Source organism: Agelaius tricolor, unplaced genomic scaffold (assembly GCF_023055355.1).
Source record: "Agelaius tricolor isolate 1412-34295 unplaced genomic scaffold, bAgeTri1.0.p SCAF_85, whole genome shotgun sequence".
In the NCBI taxonomy this organism is placed as follows: Eukaryota; Metazoa; Chordata; class Aves; order Passeriformes; family Icteridae; genus Agelaius; species Agelaius tricolor.
Genome location: NW_027269345.1, coordinates 666,746 through 686,533, shown reverse-complemented (window position 1 = coordinate 686,533; position 19,788 = coordinate 666,746). Strand labels below are relative to the sequence as shown.

General features: G+C 52.7%; 1 protein-coding gene and 2 non-coding genes across 3 annotated transcripts; all 3 read right to left on the bottom strand.

Moving 5' to 3' along the window:
- Positions 1 to 92: 92 nt before the first annotated feature.
- On the bottom strand, positions 93 to 15,763 carry SLC27A5 (solute carrier family 27 member 5). The gene is given in 13 exon segments (XM_071418371.1): positions 93 to 366; positions 1,875 to 2,005; positions 2,427 to 2,524; positions 3,795 to 3,993; positions 4,765 to 4,855; positions 9,812 to 10,006; positions 10,100 to 10,224; positions 11,457 to 11,615; positions 13,304 to 13,513; positions 15,164 to 15,365; positions 15,367 to 15,498; positions 15,500 to 15,529; positions 15,531 to 15,763. Coding segments are annotated over 13 exon segments (1,875 nt in total). The 5' UTR covers positions 15,657 to 15,763; the 3' UTR covers positions 93 to 189.
- Positions 15,764 to 17,029: 1,266 nt separating this feature from the next.
- On the bottom strand, positions 17,030 to 17,101 carry TRNAQ-CUG (transfer RNA glutamine (anticodon CUG)). Its single transcript has one exon. It is a non-coding gene; the product is annotated as a tRNA-Gln (tRNA).
- Positions 17,102 to 17,280: 179 nt separating this feature from the next.
- TRNAK-UUU (transfer RNA lysine (anticodon UUU)) lies at positions 17,281 to 17,353 on the bottom strand. The gene has a single exon. It is a non-coding gene; the product is annotated as a tRNA-Lys (tRNA).
- Between the last annotated feature and the right edge of the window lie 2,435 nt (positions 17,354 to 19,788).

Here is a 19,788-nt window from a genome sequence, read left to right as displayed (position 1 = left end):
TGGGGTCATCAGCGCCCTGGAACCACCATGGAGCCGCTACAATCCCCAAAAAGACCCAAATCCCCAAAAATCCTTTTTGGCAGCCGAAAACGGGCGATTCAGGGTTTAATTTCCACCGACTCCGAGGTTCTCCAGCCCTCCCCGAAGTGCTTAATGAACCCCTAATTAGCCGTCGCTAATTACCGGGCCCTACAGCAGCAGCCTCCCCTCCTGGATGTCGCGGAAGGCGGCGGCGTTCAGCGGGACGTAGGAGCGGCGCGCGGCGTCGCGCAGGAACAGCCGGTCCCCGACCAGGCCGGGGTCAAAGCCCTCCTGCACCAGGCGGTTCTTGCACTGCTTGAAGGTGCCCGTGACCTCCAGGGCCTCCTGGGGACAGCGACAGGGACACGCTGGTGGCACCAGGTGGTCACCGTTGGCGCCAGGTGACCACCGTTGGATCCAGGTGGCCACCGTTGGGACCAGGTGACCACTGTTGGCGCCAGGTGGTTCACTGGATGAGCTCTGAAGTCCCCTCCAACCCAAACCATTCCATGATTCCATGAGTTCCACCATTCCATGAGTTCCAAAGTTGCCTCCAACCCAAACCCTCCCGTGATTCCACCTGGCCATGATGGAACTGGAGAAGCTCTGAAGTCTTCTCCAACCCAAACCCTTCCATGACTCCACCTGGCCATGACCAGAACCTGATGAGCTCTGAAGTCCGCTCCAACCCAAACCATTCCATGACTCCATGAGTTCCACCATTCCATGAGTTCCAAAATCCCTTCCAACCCCAACCCTTCCATGATTCCAAACCTGGCCATGACCAGAACCGGGTGAGTTCTGAAGACCCCTCCAACCCCAACCCTCCTGGAACTGGATAAACTCTAAAGTCTTCTCCAATCCAAACCATTCCATGACTCCATCCTGCCATGACCAGAACTGGAATGAGCTCTGAAGTCTTCTCCAACCCAAACCCTTCCATGATTCCATGAGTTCCACCATTCCATGAGTTCTAAAGTCCCTTCCAACCCAAACCCTTCCATGATTCCACCAGGCCATGATGGAACTGGATGAGCTCTAAACTCCCCTCCAACCCAAACCATTCCATGATTCCATGAGTTCTAAAGTCCCTTCCAACCCAAACCATTCCATGACTCCACCAGGCCACGATGGAACTGGATAAACTCTAAAGTCTTCTCCAACCCAAACCCTTCCATGATTCCACCTGGCCATGACCAGAACCTGATGAGCTCTGAAGTCGTCTCCAACCCAAACCCTTCCATGATTCCATGAGTTCTAAAGTCCCTTCCAACCCAAACCATTCCATGACTCCACCAGGCCATGATGGAACTGGATGAACTCTAAAGTCTTCTCCAACCCAAACCCTCCCGTGACTCCACCAGGCCATGATGGAACTGGATGAACTCTTAAGTCCCCTCCAACCCAAACCATTCCATGATTCCACGAGTTCCACCACTCCATGAGTTCCAAAGTCCCCTCCGACCCAAACCCTCCCGTGACTCCACCAGGCCGTGATGGAACTGGATGAGCTCTAAAGTTCTAACACCTCTTCCAACCCCAACCCTTCCATGATTCCAAACCTGGTCATGACCAAAACCTGATGAGCTCTGAAGTCCCCTCCAACCCAAACCCTTCCATGATTCCATGAGTTCCACCATTCCATGAGTTCTAAAGTCCCCTCCGACCCAAACCCTTCCATGATTCCAAACCTGGTCATGACCAGAACCGGGTGAGTTCTGAAGACCCCTCCAACCCAAACCCTCCCGTGACTCCACCAGGCCGCGATTGGCCGTTCCAGCGCTGGCCCCTCCCCCTTCCCCAGTCCGACCCCACCCCCGGGAGCCGCCCCCGGGTGGGCGTGTCCTGCTGACCTGGATGCGGATGAAGCGGGGGGCGGCGTAGGCGGGCAGCGCCTCCTGCGTGAAGGCGAACAGTCGGTCACCGTCGAAGGCGGCCCCGTCCTTGAGGCGCACGGCGGCCATGCCACAGCGGCCCTCGCACCCTGCCAACGTCACCTGCGGTCACCTGCGGCCACCTCATCTCCTTGGGGCCCCCCCGGGATACTGGGGTGGCCAAACGCGTTTTGGGTGGGTTTGTCCCGCTTTTGGGACGGTGGTGGAGGCACCTCCCATGCCAGGCGCTCATTTTGGGGTGAAAGTTCCCAATTTTCGCCTCCTTTGCGGCCACATGGGCCCAGCCCCATCGCCTGACCCTCCCTCGGGGCAGCCAAGTCCCATTTTCACCATTTTGGGGGATGTTTGTGCTCAAAGCAACTCTGGGTGTCGAAAAGTCATTTTTGAACCTTCTTGGTGGTGGCTGAGACCATTTTTGAACCTTCTTGGTGGTGGCTGAGACCACCTGGGGACACCTCGCCCACCCCAAACCCCAAACCCCACCCAGGTCCTCATGTTGGCGGGACTCACCCGGCACGGCCACGCCGTAGACGTTGACCTCCTGGATGAAGCTCACCGAGCCCAGCGTGGCCTCCACCTCCGTGGTGGCCACGTTCTCCCCCTTCCACCTGGGGAGGAGAAGGGACGGGGCCGTCAGGGGTGTCACGGGCGTTATTTTTGTGAAAAATCCTTTTGCTGGGATCTTTTCTCCTGAGAAGCTGAGAAGCTTCAGCTTCTCCATGTTCTGCTGCTTTGGAATCATTTACCCAGCTGTGAAATTGTTTTTGACTCGATGACCAATGACAGCCCCACCTGTGTCGAGGCCGTGAGCAGCCACAAGATTTTATTACCTTTCCTTTCCTTTCCTTTCCTTTCCTTTCCTTTCCTTTCCTTTCCTTTCCTTTCCTTTCCTTTCCTTTCCTTTCCTTTCCTTTCCTTTCCTTTCCTTTCCTTTCCTTTCCTTTCCTTTCCTTTCCTTTCCTTTCCTTTCCTTTCCTTTCCTTTCCTTTCCTTTCCTTTCCTTTCCTTCCTTTCCTTCCCTTCCCTTCCCTTCCCTTCCCTTCCCTTCCCTTCCCTTCCCTTCCCTTCCCTTCCCTTCCCTTCCCTTCCCTTCCCTTCCCTTCCCTTCCCTTCCCTTCCCTTCCCTTCCCTTCCCTTCCCTTCCCTTCCCTTCTATTCTTTTAGTATAATTTTAATATTTAATTTTCTTTTAATATAATAGATATCATAATATATTCCTTTTCTATTTCATTTTCTTTTAATATAATAGATCTCATAATATATTCCTTTTCTATTTCATTTTCTTTTAATATAATAGATATCATAATATATTCCTTTTCTATTTCATTTTCTTTTAATATATCTCATAATATATTCCTTTTCTATTTCATTTTCTTTTAATATTATAGATATCATAATATATTCGTTTTCTATTTCATTTTCTTTTAATATATCTCATATTCATTTTCTATTTCATTTTCTTTTAATATATCTCATAATATATTCATTTTCTATTTAATTTTCTTTTAATATGATAGATATCATAATATATTCCTTTTCTATTTCATTTTCTTTTAATATGATAGATATCATAATATATTCCTTTTCTATTTCATTTTCTTTTAATATGATAGATCTCATAATATATTCATTTTCTATTTCATTTTCTTTTAATATATCTCATAATATATTCATTTTCTATTTCATTTTCTTTTAATATGATAGATCTCATAATATATTCATTTTCTTTTCATATACATCATAAAACCTCGTTATCTATTAATCTAACATCTATCATAAAATAATAAATCACCCATCTGGAACATGGAGCCAAGGTTCCCATCCCTCCCCTCATCCCCTGGGACACCGCCCCGCCCCGACGGAAGGATCTGGAATTACCGGAAGGTGTCTCCGACGCGGTCCTGGAAGTAGACGAACCCCTCGGCGTCCATCACGAGGAGGTCGCCGCTGTTGAAGAAGGCGTCGCCCTTGGCCAGGACGTCCCTCAGGATCTTCTTCTGGGTCTTCTGCTCGTCGCCGGCGTAGCCGTGGAACAGCGCGGTCTTGGTGATCTTCACCACCAGCAGCCCCGTCTCACCTTGGCCGAGGAGGAGGAGGAGGAGGAGGAGGAGGAGGAGGAGGAGGAGGAGGAGGAAGGTTGGAGGTGCCCAACCCCTCCTTTGGTTTCTCTGGGGGGTTCCTGGTGGGTTCTGTGGCGGGGCAGGGGTGGTTTGGGCGCGGCTCTGCCCGCCCTTAGGAGGAGGAGGAGGAGGAGGAGGATGAGGACGAGGATGAGGAGGACGAGGAGGAGGACGACGAGGAGAAGGATGAGGAGGAGGAGGAGGAGGATGATGAGGAGGAGGAGGAGGAGGATGAGGAGGAGGAGGACGAGGAGGAGGAGGATGAGGAGGAGGAGGAGGAGGATGAGGAGGAGGAGGAGGAGGCTCCACCCGCCCTTAGGAGGAGGAGGAGGAGGACGAGGAGGACGAGGAGGACGAGGAGGAGGAGGCTCCACCCGCCCTGAAGAGGAGGAAGAGGAGGAGGAAGAGGAGGAGGACAAGGAGGACAAGGAGGAGGAGGCTCCGCCCGCCCTTAGGAGGAGGACGAGGAGGATGAGGAGGAGGAGGAGGAGGAGGACGACGAGGAGGAGGACGAGGAGGAGGAGGACAAGGACAAGGAGGATGAGGAGGACGAGGAGGACGAGGAGGAGGCTCCACCCGCCCTTAGGATGAGGACGAGGAGGAGGAGGAGGACGAGGAGGAGGAGGACGAGGAGGAGGAGGATGAGGATGAGGAGGAGGAGGCTCCGCCCGCCCTTAGGATGAGGACGAGGAGGAGGAGGAGGATGAGGAGGCTCCGCCCACCCTTACCGGGTTTGGTGGGGACGCAGAGGCCCCGGTGGTCGCGCACGGGCTCCTCCAGCTCCACGTTGTACCTGATGAGCTCGAAGGGAGCGAAGAGCTGCAGGGGAGAGAGGGAGGGGCCCAGGGTGGAAACAGGAAGGAGGATTTCCCCTCCCCATGGAAAGTTCCGGAATTTCCCTCCCCGCGGAAATTTCCAGAATTTCCCTCTCGTGGAAATTTCCAGAATTTCTTTCCCTGTTGGAATTTTCCTTCCCATGGAAATTTCCAGAATTTCCCTCCCCGTGGAATTTTCCTTCCTGTGGAAATTTCCAGAATTTCCCTCTCGCGGAAATTTCCGGAATTTCTTTCCCCATTGGAATTTTCCTTCCCGTGGAAATTTCCAGAATTTCATTTCAGTGGAAATTTCCAGAATTTCTTTCCAGAATTTCTTTCCAGAATTTCTTTCCCCATTGGAATTTCCCTCTCCGTGGAAATTTCCAGAATTTCTTTCCCCGTTGGAATTTTCCTTCCAGTGGAAATTTCCAGAATCTCCCTCCATGGAAAGTTCTGGAATTTCCTTCCAGTGGAAATATCCAAAATTTCCTTCCCATGGAAATTTCCAGAGTTCATTTCAGTGGAAATTTCCAGAATTCCCTTCCTGTGGAAATTTCCTTCCCATGGAAATTTCCAGAATTTCCTTCCCGTGGAAAGTTCCAGAATTTCCCTCCCATTTCCGGGTGTGCTCTGATGTGATTGGTCGGTTCCAACCCATGGGAACAACCCCCCCAATCCCGACATTCTGGGCATTAAAAACTGGTTTTAATTGTCTTTAATTTAATTTTTTTTTTTTTTTTTTAGATTAAATGGCTAAAATTAAATCTGATTTAAAATTATTTAAATAAGTTATTTAAATAAGTTATTTAAATTAGTTATTTAAATATTTGATCTGATCCAATCAAATGGTGAACGAACTCATTGGTGGCATCTTCCAAATCCAGGAGATGTGGGGACAACACAATGGGAAAAAAGGGGGAAAAATCGGATTTTTTAAGCTTTTCCTCCATTCCAGCTTTTGCTCCAAAATCTGATTTTTGAGCTTCCGCTCTCTCCCAATTTTTCCTCAAAAATCTGATTTTTGAGCTTTTGTTCCATCCCAGCTTTTGCTCCAAAATCTGATTTTTGAGCTTTTGTTCCATCCCACTTTTTCCTCAAAAATCTGATTTTTGAGCTTTTGTTCCATCCCAGCTTTTGCTCCAAAATCTGATTTTTGCAGGTTTTGCTCTTTCCCAGTTTTTGCTCCAAAATCTGATTTTTGCAGTTTTTGCTCTTTCCCAGATTTTGCTCCAAAATCTGATTTTTGAGCTTCTGCTCTCTCCCACTTTTCCCTCAAAAATCTGATTTTTGAGCTTTTGTTCCATCCCAGCTTTTGCTCCAAAATCTGATTTTTGTAGTTTTTGCTCTTTCCCATCTTTTGCTCCAAAATCTGATTTTTGAGCTTTTACTCTTTCCCAGCTTTTCCTCCAAAATCTGATTTTTGAGCTTCCGCTCTCTCCCACTTTTTCCTCAAAAATCTGATTTTTGCAGCTTTTGTTCTGTCCCAGCTTTTGCTCCAAAATCTGATTTTTGAGCTTTTACTCTTTCCCAGCTTTTGCTCCAAAATCTGATTTTTGAGCTTTTGTTCCGTCCCAGTTTTTGCTCTTTCCCAGTTTTTGCTCCAAAATCTGATTTTTGAGCTTCTGCTCTCTCCCACTTTTTCCTCAAAAATCTGATTTTTGAGCTTTTGTTCCGTCCCAGCTTTTGCTCAAAAATCTGATTTTTGCAGTTTTTGCTCTTTCCCAGCTTTTGCTCCAAAATCTGATTTTTGAGCTTTTGCTCTTTCCCAGTTTTTGCTCCAAAATCTGATTTTTGAGCTTCCGCTCTCTCCCACTTTTTCCTCAAAAATCTGATTTTTGAGCTTCTGCTCTCTCCCACTTTTCCCTCAAAAATCTGATTTTTGCAGCTTTTGTTCCATCCCAGCTTTTGCTCCAAAATCTGATTTTTGAGCTTTTACTCTTTCCCAGCTTTTGCTCCAAAATCTGATTTTTGAGCTTCCGCTCTCTCCCACTTTTTCCTCAAAAATCTGATTTTTGCAGCTTTTGTTCCATCCCAGCTTTTGCTCCAAAATCTGATTTTTGAGCTTTTGTTCCATCCCACTTTTTCCTCAAAAATCTGATTTTTGAGCTTTTGTTCCATCCCAGATTTTGCTCCAAAATCTGATTTTTGCAGGTTTTGCTCTTTCCCAGTTTTTGCTCCAAAATCTGATTTTTGCAGTTTTTGCTCTTTCCCAGATTTTGCTCCAAAATCTGATTTTTGAGCTTCTGCTCTCTCCCACTTTTCCCTCAAAAATCTGATTTTTGAGCTTTTGTTCCATCCCAGCTTTTGCTCCAAAATCTGATTTTTGTAGTTTTTGCTCTTTCCCATCTTTTGCTCCAAAATCTGATTTTTGAGCTTTTACTCTTTCCCAGCTTTTCCTCCAAAATCTGATTTTTGAGCTTCCGCTCTCTCCCACTTTTTCCTCAAAAATCTGATTTTTGCAGCTTTTGTTCTGTCCCAGCTTTTGCTCCAAAATCTGATTTTTGAGCTTTTACTCTTTCCCAGCTTTTGCTCCAAAATCTGATTTTTGAGCTTTTGTTCCGTCCCAGTTTTTGCTCTTTCCCAGTTTTTGCTCCAAAATCTGATTTTTGAGCTTCTGCTCTCTCCCACTTTTTCCTCAAAAATCTGATTTTTGAGCTTTTGTTCCGTCCCAGCTTTTGCTCAAAAATCTGATTTTTGCAGTTTTTGCTCTTTCCCAGCTTTTGCTCCAAAATCTGATTTTTGAGCTTTTGCTCTTTCCCAGTTTTTGCTCCAAAATCTGATTTTTGAGCTTCCGCTCTCTCCCACTTTTTCCTCAAAAATCTGATTTTTGAGCTTCTGCTCTCTCCCACTTTTCCCTCAAAAATCTGATTTTTGCAGCTTTTGTTCCATCCCAGCTTTTGCTCCAAAATCTGATTTTTGAGCTTTTACTCTTTCCCAGCTTTTGCTCCAAAATCTGATTTTTGAGCTTCCGCTCTCTCCCACTTTTTCCTCAAAAATCTGATTTTTGCAGCTTTTGTTCCATCCCAGCTTTTGCTCCAAAATCTGATTTTTGCAGCTTTTGTTCCATCCCAGTTTTTGCTCCAAAATCTGATTTTTGAGCTTTTGTTCCGTCCCAATTTTTGCTCCAAAATCTGATTTTTGAGCTTTTGTTCTGTCCCTGCTTTTGCTCCAATATCTGATTTTTGAGCTTCTGCTCTCTCCCACTTTTCCCTCAAAAATCTGATTTTTGAGCTTTTGTTCCATCCCAGATTTTGCTCCAAAATCTGTTTTTTGTAGTTTTTGTTCTGTCCCAGCTTTTGCTCCAAAATCTGATTTTTGAGCTTTTACTCTTTCCCAGCTTTTGCTAAAAAATCTGATTTTTTAAGCTTTTCCTCCATTCCAGCTTTTGCTCCAAAATCTGATTTTTGTAGTTTTTGCTCTTTCCCAGTTTTTGCTCCAAAATCTGATTTTTGAGCTTTTGCTCCACGGGAAGGTGAAGGCTGAGATGTGGCACCAAAAGAGCCACAGAGGTGACCAGAGATGTCCCCATGGACACCCCAAAACCCATCTGGACACCAACAATGTTGGGTCAGCGTTGGCCAACTCGGAGGGGACTCATTTTGGGTGGGAAAAGGGCGTTTTGGGGACTCTGGTGTTGTGGCAGCCCAAGGTGATGGATGGTGCTGGAGACATCTCTGGAGATGCCAATGTTTGCTCCACCAAAGAGCTTCAACCAAGGTTCAACCAAGGTTCAACCAAGATTCATCCAAGGTTCAACCAAGACTCAACCAAGATTCAACCAAGGTTCAACCAAGATTCATCCAAGATTCATCCAAGATTCATCCAAATGTTCGCTCCACCACCAAGAGCTCCATCCAAGACTCCACCAAGATTCAACCAAGATTCATCCAAGATTCACCCAAATGTTTGCTCCATCACCAAGAGCTCCATCCAAGACTCATCCAAGACTCAACCAAGACTCAACCAAGACCCAACCAAGAGCTCCATCCAAGACTCAACCAAGGTTCAACCAAGACTCAAACCAAGAGTTTCATCCAAGACCCAACCAAGACCCAACCAAGACCCAACCAAGATTCATCCAAGATTCACCCAAATGTTCGCTCCACCACCAAGAGCTCCATCCAAGACTCAACAAAGATTCATCCAAGATTCATCCAAATGTTTGCTCCACCACCAAGAGCTCCATTCAAGACCCAACCAAGACCCAACCAAGAGCTCCATACAAGACCCAACCAAGACCCAACCAAGACTCAACCAAGAGCTCCATACAAGACTCAACCAAGGTTTAACCAAGGTTTAACCAAGACTTAACCAAGGTTTAACCAAGACTCAACCAAGATTCACCCAAATGTTTGCTCCACCACCAAGAGCTTCATCCAAGACTCAACCAAGACTCAACCAAGACTCAACCAAGAGCTTTATCCTAGACTCAACCAAGGTTCATCCAAGACTCAACCAAGATTCAACAAAGATTCATCCAAATGTTTGCTCCACCACCAAGAGCTTCATCCAAGACTCAACCAAGACTCAACCAAGACTCAACCAAGATTCATCCAAGACTCAACCAAGATTCAACCAAGATTCACCCAAATGTTCGCTCCACCACCAAGAGCTCCATCCAAGGCTCAACCAAGAGCTCCATCCAAGACTCAGCCAAGATTCAACCAAGGCTCAACCAAGAGCTCCATCCAAGACTCAACCAAGAGCTTTATCCTAGACTCAACCAAGATTCATCCAAGACTCAACCAAGATTCAACCAAGATTCATCCAAATGTTCGCTCCACCACCAAGAGCTCCATCCAAGGCTCAACCAAGAGCTCCATCCAAGACTCAACCAAGATTCAACCAAGATTCAACCAAGACTCAACCAAGATTCATCCAAGACTCAACCAAGCCTTTCCTTGGATGAAACCCAACTTGAGGCGCCACGTTGGTGTCACCCCGAGGAGGACGTGCTCACCTTGATGAACCTGTTGGCCCTGCCCACGGCGCCGACCTTGCCGGTGTAGTTGATGAAGCCGGCGTTGCCCTCGGTGGCCCCGTAGAACTCCCAGACGGCCACGGGCCCGAAGCGCCGCAGGAACTCCGTCCACACCTCGGCCCTCATGCCGTTGCCCAGGGCCATGCGCACGCCGTGCTCGCGGTCATCGGCGCGCTGGGGAGGGGACACGGGGACGGGGCCACCTTGGGCGGTGACCGGAGAGGTGGGGACACCTCAGGGGGGGGTTTGGGGCGGGTGGGGACTCACCTGGGGCGTGTTGCACAGGTAGCGCATGAGCTCGCCCACGTATTGGATGACGGAGACGTTGTAGCGGCGGCAGTCGGGCCAGAACTGGGAGGCCGAGAACTTGGAGCGCAGGACGCAGGTGGCACCTGGGGACACGGCAGGGGCACGGTGACCAGGCCCCTCCTCTCTTTACGCCTGGCCTCCATCCATCCATGATCCATCCATCCATGATCCATGATCCATCATCCATGATCCATCCATCCATGATCCATGATCCATCATCCATGATCCATCCATCCATGATCCATCATCCATCCATCCATGATCCATCATCCATCCATCATCCATGATCCATGTATCATCCATCATCCATCCATCCATCCATCCATCCATCCATCCATCCATCATCCATCATCCATCCATCATCCATCCATCATCCATCCATCATCCATCATCCATCCATCATCCATCATCCATCATCCATGATCCATGATCCATCCATCATCCATCCATGATCCATCATCCATCATCCATCCATCATCCATCCATGATCCATCATCCATCATCCATGATCCATCATCCATGATCCATCATCCATCCATCATTCCATCCATGATCCGTCATCTGTCATCCATCATCCATCCATCCATCATCCATCATCCATCCATCCATCATCCATCCATCCATCCATCCATCCATCATCCATCCATCATCCATCCATCCATCCATCATCCATCCATCCATCCATCATCCATCCATGATCCATCCATCCATGATCCATCATCCATGATCCATTATCCATCCATGATCCATCATCCATGATCCATCATCCATGATCCATCATCCATCCATCCATCCATGATCCATCATCCATGATCCATCATCCATGATCCATCATCCATCCATCCATCCATGATCCATCATCCATGATCCATCATCCATCCATCCATCCATCCATCCATCCATCCATCCATCATCCATCCATCCATCCATCCATCCATCATCCATCCATCCATCCATCCATCCATCATCCATCCATCATCCATCCATCATCCATCCATCATCCATCCATCCATCCATCCATCATCCATCCATCCATCCATCCATCCATCATCCATCATCCATCCATCATCCATCCATCCATCCATCCATCATCCATCCATCCATCCATCATCCATCCATCCATCATCCATCCATCCATCCATCCATCATCCATCCATCCATCCATCCATCCATCATCCATCATCCATCCATCCATCCATCATCCATCCATCATCCATCCATCCATCCATCATCCATCCATGATCCATCCATCCATCCATCCATCCATCCATCATCCATCCATCCATCCTGTCCGTCTGTCCCTCCGTGTCCGTACCCACTTCCAGGCACCCTCCCAGTCCCACCAGGAGCCCGGCTGAGTGGTAGAGGGGCAGCGTGGTGTAGACGACGTCGTCGGGCCGCAGCCCGCAGATCCGGGCCAGGCTGGCCACCATCATCATCTTCAGCTCCGTGATCACCGCGGCCTTGGGCAGACCTGTGGGGACAAGGGGCTGGGTGGGACCACACGGGCTCCTGAGGGCTCCTGGGGGTTCCTGGGGGTTCCTGGAGGACCTAAGGTGGGCACTGGGGGTCTTTGGCCCTCATTGGAGGAACCCTGAGGAACCTCACCCGGGTTCATCCAGGGAGTGATGCCCATGGAGACAGGACACACCTGGCCCAGGTGGACCCACCATGGTCAGTGTGGCAGAAAGACCCCCAAGACCCCTTCCATCAATGTTGACCCACCCACACGGACATTGCCAGGACACACCTGGCCCAGGTGGACCCACCATGGTCCAGGAAGCCCCCCAAGCCCCTCCAAGCTGCCCATGTGTGGACACACCTGGCCAAGGTGGACCTGAGATGGTCAGGGCTGGAGGAAGCCCCGAAATCCCTCCAAGCTGCCCACGTGGACACAGCCAGGACACACCTGGCCCAGGTGAACCCATGATGGTCCAGGAAGTCCCCAAGTCCCTCCAAGCTGCCTACGTGTGGACAGAGCCAGGACACACCTGGCCCAGGTGAACCCATGATGGTCCAAGAAGTCCTCAAAGCCCCCCAAGGTGCCCATGTGTGGACACACCTGGCCAAGGTGGACCTGAGATGGTCAGGGCTGGAGGAAGCCCCCCAAGACCCCTTCCATCAATGTTGACCCACCCACACGGACATTGCCAGGACACACCTGGCCCAGGTGAGCCCACCATGGTCCAGCAAGCCCCCCAAGCCCCTCCATGCTGCCAATGCTGACCTGTCCAGGTGGACCCAGCCAGGACACACCTGGTCCAGGTGGACCCACCATGGTCAGGGTTGGAGGAAGCCCCCAAGACTCCTTCCATTAATGCTGAACCACCCACACGGACACAGCCAAGACACACCTGGCCCAGGTGAGCCCACCATGGTCTAGGAAGGCCCCCAAGCCCCTCCAAGCTGCCCATGTGTGGACACACCTGGCCCAGGTGGACCTGAGATGGTCAGGGCTGGAAGAAGCCCCCCAAGACTCCTTCCATCAATGTTGACCCACCCACACGGACATTGCCAGGACACACCTGGCCCAGGTGGAACCACCATGGTCCAGGAAGCCCCCCAAGCCCCTCCAAGCTGCCCATGTGTGGACACACCTGGCCAAGGTGGACCTGAGATGGTCAGGGCTGGAGGAAGCCCCCAAATCCCTCCAAGCTGCCCATGTGAGGACAGAGCCGGGACACACCCGGCCCAGGTGGACCCATGATGTTCCAGGAAGTCCCCAAAGCCCCCCAAGGTGCCCATGTGTGACACACCTGGCCCAGGTGGATCCACCATGGTCAGGGCTGGAGGAAGCCCCCCAAGACCCCTTCCATTAATGCTGAACCACCCACAAGGACACAGCCAGGACACACCTGGCCCAGGTGAGCCCACCATGATCCAGCAAGCCCCCCAAGCCCCTCCAAGCTGCCCATGTGTGGAGAGCCAGGACACACCTGGCCCAGGTTGACCCACCATGGTCTAGGAAGGCCCCTAAGCCCCTCCAAGCTGCCCATGTGAGGACACACCTGGCCAAGGTGGACCTGAGATGGTCAGGGCTGGAAGAAGCCCCCCAAGACCCTCCAAGCTGCCCATGTGTGGACACACCTGGCCCAGGTGGACCCGCCATGGTCCAGGAAGCCCCTCAAGCTGCCCACGCCCACCCAGCCCCCCTGCACTCACCTGTGGTGCCCGAGGTGTAGATGTACATGGCCTTGGAGTCGGCGCTGACCCCGGCGCGGTGCCCGGCGGGCGGGGGCTCCTCAGGTGAGGCCTCGATGTGGGGCAGCAGCGCCTCCACACCTGCCGTGGGCGAGGCCGCGCTCAGGTAGAAGACGGCGATGCCGGCGCGGCGCAGCTCGGGCAGCACCTCCTCCACGGCCTCGCGGAGCTCTGCGGGACACACGGACACGCGGTGAGCCCACCTGGGCACAGCTGGAGTGCCACAGGGGCACCTGGGCAGGTGGGCACAGCTGGAAACACCAATGGGCACCTGGGCACAGCTGGAGTGCCACAGGGGCACCTGGGCAGGTGGGCACAGCTGGAATGCCACAGGGGCACCTGGGCAGGTGGGCACAGCTGGAAACGCCAAAGGGGCACCTGGGCAGGTGGGCACAGCTGGAAACCCCAATGGGCACCTGGGCAGGTGGGCACAGCTGGAATGCCCAATGGGTGGGTGGGCACAGCTGGAATCAAGGATGGGGGTCCAAGAGTCCCAGGTGGGCACCTCAAATATCCCCAAAGGGGCACCTGGGCAGGTGGGCACAGCTGGAATCCCCAATGGGCACCTGGGCAGGTGGGCACCAGACCCAGACCCACCCCAAATGTGAGCCCTGGGGCTGAGGGCACCCCAAAAACCCAGGAAGGGGCACCCAAGGGCCCCGGCACCCAGTGGGAACTGTGGGCACCCTGAGCACCCCAAAAAGGGCCCCTGATCCCACAGACACCCCAAAACCCCCCCAAACCCCAAAAATATACACAGGGACAGTGACACACGGGGACAGTGACAGACACACAGGGACACACAGGGACACACAGGGACAGTGACACACACAGGGGACAGCCATGTCCAGGCTGTGACATAGAGGAAGGGACCCACAAAGAGGAAGTGACAGACCCAGGGACAGTGACAGGGACACACAGGGACAGTGAGAGGGACACACAGGGGACAATGGCAGACCCAGGGACAGTGAGAGGGACACACAGGGACAGCCATGTCCAGGCTGTGACACACCCAAGGGACAATGACAGGGACACCCAGGGACAGTGACAGTGACACACCCAGGGACAGTGACACGCACGGGGACAGGGACAGGGACACATCCAGGGTCAGTGACACACTCAGGGACAGTGACAGTGACACACCCAGGGACAGGGGACACACCCAGGGGACAGTGACAGGGACACACACGGGGACAGTGACACACCCAGGGTCAGTGACACACTCAGGGACAGGGACAGGGACACACCCAGGGACAGTGACACACCCAGGGACAGTGACACTCGTGCAATCTCCCCCACCCCACGGTCCACTCACTGGGGCTGGCACAGACCAGGGTGGCTTTGGAGGCCACAACCCCCTCATGCCCCCAAACCCCCTCAAACACCCCACTGTCCCCTCTCACCAGGACTGGCCAGCACCACGGTGGCCCCAAACCCCCCCAAACCCGGTGATGTCCCCTCTCACCAGGGCTGGCCAGCATCACGGTGACCCTGGTGGCCCCATACCCCCATTGTCCCCTCTCACCAGGGCTGGCCAGCACCACGGTGACCCTGGTGGCCCCATACCCCCATTGTCCCCTCTCACCAGGGCTGGCCAGCACCACGGTGACCCTGGTGGCCCCATACCCCCATTGTCCCCTCTCACCAGGGCTGGCCAGCATCACGGTGGCCTCGGTGGCCCCAAACCCCCCAAACCCCCCATTGTCCCCAAACCCGGTGCTGTCCCCTCTCACCAGGGCTGGCCAGCATCACGGTGGCCTCGGTGGCCCCAAACCCCCCAAACCCCCCATTGTCCCCAAACCCAGTGCTGTCCCCTCTCACCAGGGCTGGCCAGCATCACGGTGGCCTCGGCCGCCTCCAGCGCGTGCCGCAGCGCCCGTCCCCGCACGTTGCAGTTGAGGCAAGCCATGGCGCAGCCCAGCTTGGCCAAGGCCAGCCAGGTCCACAGGTAGGCCGGCTCGTTGGGCAGGAACACGGCCACGGTCTGGCCCCCGCCGCGCAGCCCCGCGCGCCGCCGCAGCGCCCCAGGCCGCGCGGTTGCTGAGGCGCTCGGCGTCCTCGAAGGTCAGCACCTGCTCCTGGAAGAGCAGCAGGGGATGGCGCGGGCGCAGCCGGACGTGCTGCCGGAACACGTCCAGCAGCGTGGTGGCCGGCTTGGCGGGCCAGGCGCCGGCGGCAGCGCAGCGATAGACCGCGCCATGGTGCCGAAGAAGGCCAGGTCCTGCCACAGGAAGGGCGCCAGGCGGGCAGCGGCCAGAGGGGCCAGGGCCAGCAGCACGGCCAGCAGGGCCAGCAGGGCCGGCAGCACCGCCATGGCCACCGCGGCGGTGGGGACGGTGGCCAAGGTGCGCCGGGTGACCTTTGGGCCGTGGCGGCGGCGGGGCCGGGGCCGGAGGTCGCCGCTCTTGGGTTCGCGCTCTCTGTTTGTTTTCCTTCCTCTTCTCCGGTTGTTTTCTCCCCTTTGGCCTTCCCCCGCCCCCGGGAGCGGCTCTGTGGGCACAGCTGTCACAGCCCGCTGGCTCTGCCTGCCCGGCCGGCTGGCTGGCTGTCCGGCCGGCTGTCTGTCTGTCTGTCCGGCTGGCTGCCTGTCCAGCTGGCTGGCTGTTAGGCTGTCCAGCTGTCCATCTGTCCAGCCTCTGTCCAGCTGTCTGGCCTCTGCCACCCTGGCTGTCCGGCCTCTGCCACCCTGGCTGTCTGGTTGTCCAGGCATTCATCCTCTGCCTGCCCAGCTGTCCGGCTGTCCATCTGTCCGGCCTCTGCCTGCCCAGCTGTCCATCTGTCCAGCCTCTGTCTGGCTATCCAGCCTCTGCCACCCTGGCTGTCCATCTGTCCGGCTCTGTCCGGCTGTCCGGCCTCTATCTGGCTGTCCGGCCTCTGCCTTCCCAGCTGTCCATCTGTCCGGCTCTGTCCGGCTGTCCGGCCTCTATCTGGCTGTCTGGCCTCTGCCTTCCCAGCTGTCCGGCTGTCCATCTGTCCGGCCTCTGTCCATCTGTCCTGGCTCTGTCCATCTGTGCAGCTTCTGTCCATCTGTCCAGCCTCTGTCCAGCTGACCGGCCTCTATCGGGCTGTCCGGCCCCTGCCTGCCCAGCTGTCTGGCTGTCCATCTGTCCGGCTCTGTCTGGCTGTCCGGCCTCTGCCAGCCCAGCTGTCCATCTGTCCGGCTCTGTCTGGCTGTCCGGCCTCTGCCATCCTGGCTGTCCATCTGTCCAGCCTCTGTCTGGTTGTCCAGCCTCTGCCAGCCCGGCTGTCCATCTGTCCTGGCTCTGTCCATCTGTCCGGCCTCTGTCCGGCCATCCAGCATGTGCCACCACTGCTGTCCCTCTGTGCAGCCTCTGCCAGCCCAGCTGTCCATCTTGGACACCTCAGGGACACCTTGGGGACACCCCCGAAGCAGGGACATCCCAGGGGACACATCAGTGACACCCTAGGGACACCCAGGGGACACCCCAGGGACACTCCTGAAGCAGGGACACCTCAGGGACACCCCAGGGACACCTGAGGGACAATTCCAAAGCAGGAACAACCCGTGAAACCTCAGGAACACCCCAGGGACACCCCTGAAGCAGGCACACCTTGGGGACACCCCGGGGACACCCCCAAAGCGGGGACACCCCCAAAGCGGGGACACCCCCGGGACTCCTCGGGGCGGGGGTTGTGGGCGGTGCCGCCCAGCAAAAGGAGGCGCGCAGGTCCCACCGAGATTCGAACTCGGATCGCTGGATTCAGAGTCCAGAGTGCTCACCATTACACCATGGGACCGCCCGGATCCGTCCGCGCCGCTCCCTCCGCCACGAAAAAGAGACCGCGGGGCCGCCCCTGCGGGAGCGGGCGGGAAACCCCCGGGGAGGGCTGGGAAAAGAGGAAAAAAGGGGAAAAAAAAGTGGGAAAAAAGGGAAAAAATTGGGAAAAAAAGTGGAAAAAGAGAGGAAAAGGAGATCCGCCCGAACAGGGACTTGAACCCTGGACCCTCAGATTAAAAGTCTGATGCTCTACCGACTGAGCTATCCGGGCTCTGCTGCCGTGCCGTGCAGGCCGTGATCAAACCGGATTTGAGGAAAAACTCGCGGTTTTGGGCCAAAATCGAGGGGGTTTGGGGAGAAACCCGAGGATTTGGGGAGAAACCTCGTGATTTTCGGGAAAAGCCCAAGGATTTGGGGAAAAAACTTGCGGTTGTAGAGAAAAATCGAGCGGTTGTTGAGGGAAAAAAAAAGGGTTTAGGGAGAAAGCCGAGGTTTTGCGGGGGGGGGGGGGGAAGAGATTCTGGGAAAAAAATAAAAAAAAAAGGAGGTTTTAGGGAAAAACCCGAGGATATCGGGAGAAAACCTGATATTTTAGGGAGAAACCCGAGGTTTTTGGGAGAAACCCGAGGTTTTAAGGAAAAACACGAGGTTTTGGGGGCAAATCTCGCGGTTTTAGAGAGAAACCCGACGTTTTAGGGAGAAACACAAGATTTTGGGGAAAGCCCGAGGGTTTAGGGAGAAACACGAGATTTTAGAGAAAAAAAATAAAATTCTGGCCTTTTCCCCCCTCATGTTTCCCGCCCTGTTCCCCCCTCACGTTTCCTGACATTTTCCCCCTCACGTTTCCCATTTTTTACCTCATAATCTCCACCTTCTTTCCCCCTCACATTTCCCAGCATTTTCTCCCCTCATACTTCCCGCCATTTTCACTCTCTTATTTCCCATTTTTACCTCACGTTTTCTGGCCTTTCCCCCCTCACGTTTCCTGACATTTCCCACTCACATTTCCCGTTTTTTACCTCACATTTTCTGGCCCTTTTCCCCCTCGCTATTCCCAACATTTTCTCCCCTCATGCTTCCCACCATTTTCACTCTCTTATTTCCCATTTTTACCTCACATTTTCTGGCCTTCTCCCCCCTCACGTTTCCTGACATTTTCCCCCTCACGTTTCCCATTTTTTACCTCATAATCTCCACCTTCTTTCCTCCTCACATTTCCCAACATTTTCTCCCCTCATGTTTCCCAACATTTCCTCCCCTTTATGTTTCCTGCCATTTTCAGCCTGTCATTTCCCTGTTTTTACCTCACATTTCCCACCTTTTTTCCCCTCATTATTCCCAGCATTTTCTCCCCTCATGCTTCCCACCATTTTCACCCTCTTATTTCTCTTTTTTTACCTCACGTTTTCTGGCCTTTCCCCCTCATGTTTCCCATTTTCTTACCTTATGATTTCTGCCCTTTTTCCTTCATGTTTCCTGCTCTTTTCTCCCCTCACATTTCCCACCATTTTCTCCCCTCACATTTCCCACCATTTTCTCCCCTCACATTTCCCAACATTTTCTCCCCTCACATTTCCCCCCATTTTCTCCCCTCACATTTCCCAACATTTTCTCCCCTCACATTTCCCTCCATTTTCTCCCCTCACATTTCTCACCCTTTTCCCCCTTATCTTTCTCATTTTTTACCTCATATTTTCTGCTCTTTTCCCCCTCACATTTCCCACCATTTTCTCTCCTCACATTTCTTACCCTTTTTCCCCTTATCTTTCTCATTTTTTACCTCACCTTTTCTGCTCTTTTCCCCCTCACATTTTCCACCATTTTCTCCCCTCACGTTTCCCACCATTTTCTCCCCTCACATTTTCCACCATTTTCTCCCCTCACATTTCCCCCCATTTTCTCCCCTCGCATTTCCCACCATTTTCTCCCCTCACATTTTCCACCATTTTCTCCCCTCACATTTTCCATCATTTTGCCCCCTCACATTTTCCACCATTTTCTCCCCTCACATATCCCACCATTTTCTCCCCTCACATTTTCCACCCTTTTTTCTCCTCACATTTTCCCCCATTTTCTCCCCTCGCATTTTCCACCATTTTCTCCCCTCACATTTCCCACCATTTTCTCTCCTCACATCTCTCACCATTTTCTCCCCTCACGTTTTCCACCCTTTTCTCTCCTCACTTTTCCCCCCATTTTCTCCCCTCACATTTTCCACCATTTTCTCTCCTCACGTTTCCCTCCATTTTCTCTCCTCACGTTTTCCGCCATTTTCTCCCCTCACATTTCCCACCCTTTTTTCTCCTCACATTTCCCCCCATTTTCTCCCCTCACATTTCCCAACATTTTCTCCCCTCACATTTCCCACCATTTTCTCCCCTCACATTTCCCTCCATTTTCTCCCCTCACATTTCTCACCCTTTTTCCCCTTATCTTTCTCATTTTTTACCTCATATTTTCCGCTCTTTTCCCCCTCACATTTCCCACCATTTTCTCCCCTCGCATTTCCCTCCATTTTCACCCCTCACATTTCCCATTTTCACCCCTCACATTTCCCATTTTCTCCCCTCACATTTCCCACCATTTTCTCCCCTCACATTTCTCACCCTTTTTTCCCTTATCTTTCCCATTTTTTACCTCACCTTTTCTGCTCTTTTCCCCCTCACATTTCCCACCATTTTCTCCCCTCACATTTCCCCCCCCTCA